Source organism: Paroedura picta, chromosome 4 (assembly GCF_049243985.1).
Source record: "Paroedura picta isolate Pp20150507F chromosome 4, Ppicta_v3.0, whole genome shotgun sequence".
Lineage (NCBI taxonomy): Eukaryota > Metazoa > Chordata > Lepidosauria > Squamata > Gekkonidae > Paroedura > Paroedura picta.
The window spans coordinates 1,962,346-1,972,986 of NC_135372.1; the positions used below are offsets into that span (position 1 = coordinate 1,962,346).

At 52.2% G+C, this 10,641-nt stretch overlaps 1 protein-coding gene across 1 annotated transcript; it reads right to left on the reverse strand.

The window, feature by feature from the left end:
- Window positions 1-1,199: 1,199 nt before the first annotated feature.
- RAB8A (RAB8A, member RAS oncogene family) lies at window positions 1,200-8,575 on the reverse strand. Its single transcript, XM_077331470.1, has 8 exons — window positions 8,452-8,575; window positions 8,292-8,352; window positions 8,128-8,188; window positions 6,625-6,702; window positions 5,205-5,294; window positions 3,851-3,916; window positions 2,665-2,715; window positions 1,200-1,870 (listed from the first exon to the last, which is right to left on the reverse strand). The coding sequence occupies exons 1-8, from the start codon at window positions 8,573-8,575 to the stop codon at window positions 1,778-1,780; spliced, it is 624 nt and encodes a 207-aa protein (XP_077187585.1). The 3' UTR covers window positions 1,200-1,777.
- Window positions 8,576-10,641: the final 2,066 nt, after the last annotated feature.

Sequence of the window (10,641 nt, forward strand, 5' to 3'; positions counted from 1 at the left end):
ATCTGGCCTCCTAGCGTACTCTGAAGGTTTCCTGCCTCTTGATGTCAAGCCATGCATACCTCGGATGATAAGATGGTGTATCTTGTAATATCACAGGCTGTGAGAACAAATGGTACAGGAGTGGGAGACCTAGCTCTAGATCTAGTCAAAATTTTTGTCTGTCTCTAGGTTTAACAACACAACATCCTAAGTAGCTATTTGTAATCTCTTCAAACGACTGAGTTTCTAGCCAGGACTTGGAGTTTGCCTTGCTGGGAGAATTACCGCGTAACGTGACCTATTGCTGAGATATTTGCCAAAGCCGTATTTGGAGGCCTTCAGTGGGGAATCCACTCATCCCTAGTGATTCAGTCCTAATTCTCTCCTGATGATCAGACAAAATGGACCTTCCTGTAGTTTCTGCCCATCAGAATCCTAGAAGCATAGAGTTGGAAGGGACCTCCTGGGTCATCTAGTCCAACCCCCTGCACTATGAAGGACACTCCCAACCCTCTCGCTCATCTGCTGTCACCTGCCACCCCCTTGAGCCTTCACAGAATCAGCCTCTCCGTCAGATGGCTCTCCAGCCTCTGCTTAAAAATCTCCAAAGATGGAGAACCCACCACCTCCCGAGGAAGCCTGTTCCACTGAGAAACCGCTCTCTCCGAATCAAGATCCAAACCTGAGGATAAACCCAGAGACTGGAGCCATGAACAGCTTTTGGTCTTTGAGGATTCATTGGGGGGGGGGGCAGGAGCTCCACAGCAGTTAATGCAGTAAAAGGCCTTCAAATCTCATTCTGTCACACCAACTCTTGACAGCTTGCACCTTCTGGGCCAAACTCCCGTCACGCGCAGGAGTGGACAGGCAATTTCACAGACCTCCAAAAGAGCTAATTGGGCCAGCCCAGACAGAGCCTTGTCCAAGGGAGGAGAGGTGGTGCCTGGATGTCCTGAGGCGAGGCAGGGGAAACAGAAGCCCATCATAGAACTAAGTTGCAGGCCTAAACCGGGGATCTCCCCTGGCTGTCAGCCTCTAGGTAATGGTTGTAGATTCCTCCCATTTGCCTACCTCCAGTTGGTGCCTGGAGATCCCCTGGTTGCCATCCTCCAGGTCACACATGGAGATCCCATCTGATTGCCAGATTCCGGGTCATTCCCTTTTGCCGACTTCCAGGTACCAGCTGGAGATCCCCCTAATTGCCAAATATGACCACTAGCTTGTCTAAAAAAATAGATTTATTTTTGTATTTAGGCACTGTGCAATTTCTACCACAGGAATGTCTAGAACATCTGGCATACACACCAGGAACAGACAAAGGTCTCTTTTTGTGCAAGAAAAGTATGAGCTTTTGGGGCCCATGAAATGGAAAAAAACCACCAGTGCTTGTAGCCGACTGTACAATTAAGCCCTATAAACATTCTTGTGTCCCACACCCTTAGAACAGACTGGGATTTCAGTGGAAAATCATTTTAAATTATTCTAATCATTACTTACTTTTTCTACTAGGCTCCGTTGAGTTAACAAAACATGTTCCTAAGAGAAAGAGTGAGAACCCCAAAGAAAAAAATCCCTTCCTTTAGGTGCACATTTCCAACCAGTCCAAAGCAATGAGAAGACAGCTCACTTCTCTAACCCATAAGTGTCAATCATGAAACGAAACTGCCTTGTCTCCTCCTCATAGGCACAGGGTGTGTTGCAAGAGGGTCAGATTCAGAGAGGGAGGGAGGGAGGGAGCCCTTGCAAGGAAGATCAGTCCAGGGAGTCAAGCCAGTCCAGGTAGCTACGGCTGCATCCCTCAGAGAAGAGTACATCGGAACATGCTGGTTTTCTTCTGTTGCTCCGGGCTGATCTTCACACCCTGGCTGCAGCCTTGAGGGCTGTTGCCTTCCTAGATGGTCAGACAAATGACAGAAATTAGGGGAGTGGCTCAGAGGCAGAGCATGTGTTTGGCAGGCAGGAGGTCCCAGGTTCAATTGTCAGCATCTCCAGTTCAAAGATCTAGCAGTAGGTGATGTGAAAAACCTGCACCTGAGACTCCGGAGAGCCACTGCCTGCCTACGTGGACAATACTGACCAGTTCTGGATCAGTATAAGGTGGCTCCAAGTGTTACTGGGAAGTGCCTGCAAGAATCTTGTCTTGTCGTCCCCCCCCCCCCGCCCCGCTGTGTATGGCTATGCTCGTTTCCTCAAATTAGCCTATTTGTCTTTTTGCAGCAAACTGTGCTCTGGATTCTGGGTGCCCAGATGGACTTTGGGGCTGGAAGGAAGCTAGACCTCAACGCTAGACCTCTCAACAGGCCTCCAGGCATTCTTCACTAATGCCGCTTATTCAGAGCTGCTTCTGCCAGAGCTTGTTGTGACTAAAGAGAACTTCCAAACCGGACTCCTGGAAGACTCACAGGCAGCCAGGGAATCTCTCAGTTTCCACAGTGGCAGAATCTGGACTCTACAGGCACTGATGTTCCCAGGTTCAGTTCCCGGCATCTCTAGTCAAACCATCTCAGGGAAACTACCTGCTCTACCTCAGACCCTGCAGTGCTGCTTCCAAGTTGGGCCATATTGGCCTGCACAGCCTGCTCTGGTACAGCCAACTTCCCACACTCATAGGTGGCCGGCTGGCCACGAGAGGCTGGCCAGATCCTGCGGCTGGTCTGTCTTCCTGTCCAAAGGTGGCAAACTCACCAGTTTCTTGTCCATTTTTGCTTTGATGTCTCTTGCCAGAGTAAAAAATGCCTAAAATTTAAGAAGAGAGACATGGAAACATCATGAGGACAGAGAGACGTCCTGCTGCCACGGCTCTCCCCCCTGGAGATGACACGCCCCTGGGATCTGCAGGGAAGATCAAGAGGCCTCGCTAGAGCAGACAAGCAGGGAGGGATCTTGCGTAGGGGTGTGCACTTTGGCTCAGTTTGGCGATCCCCGAAGTGGCGCATAGGAGGCCAGCGCCACGGCATGGAGAGGAGGGGTAGTGCATCAGCCATTCTTTTCTGCTAGCGCTGCCGCTCTCTACTGGCCATGTACAAATGCTTCAGAAAAAGATCCCTCACATCAGGGCAGCCTCTCTCTACTTTTTCACCACTGAGAAGCTCCTGCAACATTCCTCAGGCTTTGAGAAACCCCAGAAGTGGTGGGATGGGGCAGAATGTGGTTGGGAGGCAGAGCTGTGGACACGCCCACCCGGGGCCCTCCCCTTCCCATCCTCTTGAGGACCATCACTGGCCAATTTGAGGGGGTTGACATGACCATATATGGATATATCACCTGATAAATGCTCAACAAATTTATTTTAAAAATATATAGAAAATTAATCAACTCCTACCCATTTAGGTCTCACAAAACCCCGGCTGAGAACGCCAGTCCCACTGGTGGGAAGTCCCATGGGTGGGCCTGGGTTTTGGGCTCCGTGATACTGGGTTGGGACACTGACCGGAACAACTCCCTGACCAGGAAGGTGACCTTGGGATGCTATCCACTAGCTCAGTGGTTCTCAACCTGGGGGTCAGGATCCCTTTGGGGATCAAACGACCCTTTCAGAGGGGTCATGGCAGGGCAAGCAGCTTGGTTGGGGGGGGGGGCGCTGCCAGAGTCGCTCCTCCTCGTGCAGGAACCCACCAATTTATATGCAATTTAGCTGCAAACCTGAACCATGGATCTTCACGCCATGGCTCAGTTTCGGTTTAATTTCTGTGAAAGAACCCTGGCATCATTTTATGCACCACAACACAAGGAGCTGTATTAAAGGGTCGCGGCATTAGGGAGGTTGAGAGCCACGGCATTTGCTGCATTCCGCAGGACCTCTCTTTGACAAGAAAAGCTATTTCTACTACTGGAAGCCCCCTCGGCATGAAGACAAAAAGCCAACACTTACGTTCTCTATATTAATGTTTGCCTTTGCGCTGGTCTCCATGAACTTAATCCCAAAGCTAAGGGCCAGCTGAACAAAAAGAAGAGATCACAGGTCAGCTCGGCAGCCACACGGCTGGAGGGCGAGGGCGAGGCGTGGTCATAGTCTCACCCTCTCACAGTCCCTGACAAAGCACCCACATGGAGGGGAACCATTGCAGCAACTCCACACCCACACCCCTCGCATCTGAATGGGTCTCCCAACAAAAGGCAGTAGGTGGAGTGTGTTTGATTCTAGGATTGTTCTAATTATGACCCGTCAGTTAGGCTCCGTGAAGAAAAAGGCTTGTTGCAGAAATTTCTCCTGCTTTCGGAACAAGGGCTGCATTTCTGCCAAGGCCTCCAAGAAGCCGAGGAAGCCAGTCTGGCCTGGTGCTGGGAACTCCCTGGGAGAGCTGCCCAGTCTCTTTTCCCCTCTCTTTCAAAGTCCTTAGGAGGGAAACACAGAGCAGGAAGAGGCACGAGGCTAATTTCAGCAGCTCTACAAGGTCAGCAGAGCCATTTGAGTGCCAGACTAGGACCTGGAAGACCCAGGTGTGAACCCCAATTCTGCCATGGAAGTTTGTTCAGTGCCCTTGGCCCAACTGCACACTCTCAGCCGAAGCTACTGGGGGTGGGCTGAGGATGAAATCAAGGCGAGGAGAATGTCAACCACTCGGAGAAGAAAGGCAGGGAATATTTATTTTGATTTATTTCTTTATTTTACATTTATACACCTCTCCTGCCCTATGGTCTCAATTGGACCAAGAAACTCCTAGCACCACGGATAGATTGGGCATGACAAGCTGAAGACCAGAGACCCATTTACGTCTCCGAAAGTGTGGTCAGTTCCAACGGCAACCCAGGATAATTTCTGTCCTGCTTCTGGGACTCTCGATCCATCATGCCAGAGGGTCCCCCCGCCCCCCGTCTGTGCAGGATCGCCTCCTAGTGCACACAGGTTGGAGATGTCCTTGCCAAGCCAGGCCCTTGAGAGGCAAGCATGAGTCCCAGAGGCACCAGCGAGGGTCGGCTCCTTCACTCGCTGCTCATGTGCAACAGAACGCAAGGGCAGGAAACTATATAAGTGCTCCCACCCAGGTGTAGTCAACCAGTGGTCCTCCAGATGTTCATGGACTGCAATTCCCATGAGCCCCTGCCAGCAAATGGAATTGTAGTCCATGAACATCTGGAGGACCACAGGTTGACTACCTTGCTCCCACCAACCTCTCCTCAAAGGCCAACAGGACAAGCCCCACCACAGAAGACCAAGGGACAGTTTGTTTACTTCATGTCTCCAGACGGCCCCGAAGTAAGGGCAGGCCCCGGATCACCCTCACCTTCTCTCCTTGCTCCCTGGACACTTGCCGCTTGGGATTCATGTCGCATTTGTTTCCGAGGATCATTTTTTCTACATCTGGAGAAGCATGCTAAGAAGAAGAAGGAGGAGGAGGCATGTGGTGAGAAAACCACCCAGGCTCCCAGATGGACAGCGAGGGGGCCAAGCGCACCTTCTTGGGCATTTGGGGCTGCCACCAAAAAGGCCCTCTCTCATGTATTCACCCAATGGGCTTGTTTGATTGGTGGGGCAGCCAGAAGGGTCTGCAATCTTAATTCCCAGGAAGAACCATAAGAGGGAAGACAGTCCTTCGGACACCTGGACCCAACCCATGAAGTGAGCGGCTGAAAGAAGCAAGTGCGTGCTGTGGTCAGGACACCCAGGTAGGGGTCAATATTCTTGGAGGCCCTGGGCACTCCAGGAACACCACGGAGCTACAGGATTTGCTTTGATGTGACATTTGGGCTGGAGAGAGTCCACAGAAGAAAGCTTTATGTGGGGGAGGGTCTCTCCACGGTCCTGCCAGTGCTGAGTGGCTCCAGAACAGAAGCAGCAAGGGGAAGGTTCAGCCACAATGTGTTTCCTGTTGCATGTGCTCGGTTTGACCTTAGAACTTCAGAAAAACCCTGCTGGACCATGCCAGTAGCCCACTGAGTCCAACATCCTCTCTCACACAGCAGCCAACCCATTACTCTGGAGGGCCGACAAGAGGCTATGAAGAAGAAGAGTTGGTTCTTAGATGCCGCTTTTCTCTACCCAAAGGAAGCTCAAAGCAGCTTCCAATCTCCTTCCCTTTCCTCTCCCCACAACAGACACCCTGTGAGGGAGGGGAGGCTGCGAGAGTCCTGAGATTACTGAAGAAGAAGAAGAGTTGGTGCTTATATGCCGCTTTTCTCTACCCAAAGGAGGCTCAAAGCAGCTTCCCATCTCCTTCCCTTTCCTTTCCCCTCAACAGACATCCTGCGAGGGGAAAGTCTGAGAGAGCTTTATCAGAGCAGCTTTATCGGGGCTGTGACTGGCCCAAGGTCACCCAGCTGGCTGCATGTGCAGGAGCACGGAATCAAAACACAGCTTGCCAGATTAGAAGTCTGCACTCCCAACCATTACATCAAGCTGTCCAAAGCCTCCCCGTTTTTGTCTCCTGGTGCTGCAAGTCAGAGGTTTACTGCCTCTGAACGTAGAGGTTCTCTTTAGCCACTGTGCCTAGTAGCCCTGGGTCAAGCTGTCCTCCATGTAGCGGACTAACCCCTTTTCTTAGGAAGAGGCCGGAGGGGAGGGGTCCTCAGCCAAGCACGATGCCTGGAGCCTGTTCCCGTGCCTCAGCAGCACATCCCCTCCCATTCTGTCCGGGAGGACCGAGCAACGGGCCTGCATGACAGAGGGGGCATTTTAAAAACACCAGACACTGTATGGCAACCTACCTCTTCAATGTTCCTGACCCAGTTACGAATATTGTCAAAAGATTTCTCGTTAGTGATATCATATACCAGCATGATACCCTAAACAGAAGGGAGAGACACAAACAAGAGAGGCCAGGTTCAGAGTTGCTTTTCCAGATCTGAGCCCAAAATGTCACTCTTGCAATAGAGATGGCTTAACAGAGGGTTGGGGGGAAGCTCTGTCCGGGGAGCAGGCACCGCAGGCAGGAGAGAAATCCAGTCATTAAGGAAAGAGTGAACTCGGTCCCTGGAGCCTGAGCCAGAAGAACTGAATCCACGTTGCGTGGAACTGCCTTCTGGAAAGGCCAAGAGGTCCCACATGCAGCAGGCGAGGCTGGTAACAGGAACGTGCCACAGGGAAGAGACATTGCCCGTCTGGATTAAACTGTCCTCTTTCATTTGGGCCTTCTTCCCAAGCACTATTCAAAGCTCTGGGCTCGAACCAGAATATCTTCACATCCCGTTTCCCCCGCATGAACCTACCCCATGGCCGAATGTGCCCACGTTCTGATATTAGGCAGGCAGCAACCAGGGGCTGCTCCCTCTGCCTTAGAAAGGCCTTCCCCAGCCAGAGTCCCCTGAATCTTGCTGTCCTGAAGGTGTCGTCTGAAAACCTCCCTTCACGGCTGTCCAGTGGGTTCGCCAAGGGCTGCTGGTTCATGAAAAGCTTCTTGAGTATTTGTTTACTTCTTTGTTGAAACATTAATACCTTTCAAGGGATCTTCCCTTTCTAACACTTTTAGGAAAACAGGAACCCAAACTAGCAAGGAAATTATTGTGCAGCCAACCAATGGGGGGGATCAAAGAAGAGCGCAAGGTGAGTAGATGATCACAGGAGCAAAGAAAGCCACAGGGAGCCACTGCAGGGTAGCCATGAACAAAGCAACACACACCAGGGGTCAATTTGCCCAAGACCTCCCCAGGAGGAATCTGCCTTAAGTCAGGAGGAGCTGCTTATAGAATTGGTTACAACAGTCTGGTAAGTTTCTATGTTACTTGGGTTTAGGAAGAAAGAAAATGTAAGCACTTTTTGGTCCTTCTTCTTGAGTTTATTTAATTTTACAGTGGTTCGCCGTATAGTATGCAATTTAAAAGCCATGTATGATGGGTAGATTTTTTCTTGTTGTAATACTGAGGTTTCTATCTATTAATGTTACCACAAGGAGTAATATCTCCAGTGTTTCATTTTTGCTTTAAATTCTCTGTTAAGAGATTATTCTTGAAGTTGCCAGTTGAAAACAAGTTAAGAATGTATTCAGGTCACTGGTCAAGTATATTCTTGTTATACTTTTATTAATTTTTGCACGATACACTAAATGGTGAAAAGGAAGGAAGGAAAGTGGACTTGATGGCAGAAATAAGGAAGGAAGGAAGCAAAAGAGAAAGTGAGCAGGCAAGGAAGGCACCGATGGGAGGGAAGGAAACAATACATGGGGGGGAGGGGAGGGGAGGGGAGGGGAGGGCGACCCCCCCCCCCCCGCTCACCATGGCTCCGCGGTAGTAAGCCGTAGTGATGGTCCGGAAGCGCTCCTGGCCGGCCGTGTCCCTGCAGGAAGGAAGGCAGGCAGGCAGGCAGGCAGGCATCCGTCAGGGGCGCCGCTCCTCCCCCTCCCTCCCCCTCCCTCCCCCCGGCCCCCGGCCCGCCTTGCCAGATCTGCAGCTTGATCTTCTTGCCGTCCAGCTCGATGGCGCGGATCTTGAAGTCGATGCCTGCGGGGAGAGGGAGGGAGGGCGGGCTGAGCTCGACCGGTGCGGCGTCCGCCTGCCCCCCGGCCGCCCCCCCCCCAGCCGCCCCCCCCGGCGCCGCACCGATGGTGGAGATGAAGGAGGCGCTGAAGGCGTCCTCGCTGAAGCGGAAGAGCGCGCAGGTCTTGCCCACGCCCGAGTCGCCGATGAGCAGCAGCTTGAAGAGGTAGTCGTAGCTCTTCGCCATCTTCCCCGGCCACGCCCCGCCCCACACCGCCCCGCCCATTGGCCCGGGGCCCAAAGGGGCGGCCGTCCTCGCAGGGGCGTTGTGAAGGCTCGTCACGCTCACGGCCCTGGAAGACTCTCCCGCGGGCTGCCAAGCGAGGCTTCTTGTAAAAAAGGCTCTAAGCTGTTTTTGGACATTTAGTATAATACCACTTTGTATTTTGATGTGGAATAATGGGATATTTCTTACTGAGATTGTTGTATTTGCCTTGTTGGTTGAACTGCTGCAGGCTGGTGTCTGGGGGAGGCAGTATAAACATGCAATCAATCGACCAATGCAAGGAGGGCACAAGGGGGCCCTTTGCCCAAGGAGAGACATTGCAAAGGAGGAGTCAGGAAGCCGGGCCTGGGCCTCGGACAGGCGACCCCCCCCTTCCCCCACCAAGGCAGGGTTTGCCTGCCAAGATCCTTCCCCACAGAGCCCGGGCCATGAAGGGGTTAAATGAGGAGCACTCAACCCCCACAGTGGGGACAGATGCATTTCAGTCTGAAAGCCTCCGTCTAGAGAAAACCTCTCCTCCATGAAACAAGTAGTGACCGATTAATGTAGAGACGTTGACTTAAATTTGGTCTCTTGCATATTGCATGTCCATAGATCCATGTAGACGTCTTCCATGTATCCCCCCGTGATAGAAACCGCCCTGAGCCATATGGAAGGGTGGTATAAAAATCTAATAAATAAATACGTAGACTGCATTGTGTTGTTACTGAATTGCGCAGCTATGCCAATAAAGATATTCTGATCTCATCCATCTGGAAAGGAAAGTCAGAGCAAAGCTGTAACACCCACAGAAACATAGAAGAGCTGGAAGGGACCTCCTGGGTCATCTAGTCCAACCCCCACAATATGCAACCCTCTCGCTCCTCCACTGTCACCTGCCACCCCGTTGAACCTTCACAGAAACCCGGGTGCCTACAGACCATCGAAAGCTTTTGGCCTTAAGCCAGGCCTGCTCAAATTTTTGCCATGGAGAAAGCCCAGAAGTGGTGCCACGGTGCAGAATATGGTTGGGAAGCAGAGCTGTGGCCATGCCCACCTGAGGCCCTCCCATATCCACCACCCCTGCCAGGCCCATCAGCAGCTATTTGGGGAGGGCAGGTGGGGGGGGGTTGTTCTTTAGGCTTAAGACTGTTCGGTTTTCACTGCCTCCATGGTGTTCACCACTACAAGATGGTGGGTCAAGGAGCAGCAGTCTACAAGCGCAATAAATAAAGGTTTAACAAGCTTAAAAAACATATTCAATACTGATTAACTCCCACCCGTTCGGGAAACCCTTCCAGGGTTCTCAAACCACCTCAGGGTTTTGCAAAACCCTGGTTGGAAAGGCCTGGCCTGAGTCACAGCATGCATCTTCCCGTCTTACACTGTGACGGTCAGAGCCAGTTTCCCCAGCAGAACCAGCTACAAAACCCGGGAAGGCAGGGGGTGGGGGTGGGGGTGGGGTGAATGGGTCGGATGAAGCACCCATAGCGTAAAGAGGCTGGATGGAGTCATCTGACCTAGCTGAGACGCAGACACCAGGGAGGGCTACATGACAGAGGGGGCACCATATCAACAATATAGGTCATGATGGTGGTCTATCGGGGCTCCTGGCCAGACTCCACGAACTGGCTGGCTGCAGCCAAACTCACCGGCAGACCCCTTAGGGGGAACAGGCCCAGGCCACGTGAAGTGAGGGAAGCCCCACATGCAGAGGCCCAAGGCCAAGGCCCTGCCCTTTGTGCTGCTGGGAATCCCTCGCATGGGAGGGCACGACACCCACCAGGTTAAAACCCAGCGCTCACATGCACACACTCTGCGGGGGCCTGAGCACCATCCTGCTTGCTGCCTTCGATTCAGCCTTATTTGCTTCCCCATGGAGAGGACCAGACTGTGGAGGAGCCCCAGAGGGGAAACACACTAAGTCTATCCTAGGGCTGTGCCTCCTGGCAGACAGAATACTGGTGTGTTTTTAAGTGTTGGAAAGCAATCTTCTGCATGCATCTGGTCCATGATTATCAGCAACATTAGTGCAGCATTAGTGCAGC

Coding starts and splice junctions, on each gene's coding strand:
- RAB8A (XM_077331470.1), bottom strand. CDS start 8,575: ATGGCGAAGAGCTACGACTACCTCTTCAAGCTGCTGCTCATCGGCGAC. Junction 8,189..8,291: donor AAGATCAAGCTGCAGATCTG/GCAAGGCGGGCC, acceptor TCCTTCCTGCAG/GGACACGGCCGGCCAGGAGC. Junction 6,703..8,127: donor CTTACTACCGCGGAGCCATG/GTGAGCGGGGGG, acceptor CCTTCTGTTTAG/GGTATCATGCTGGTATATGA.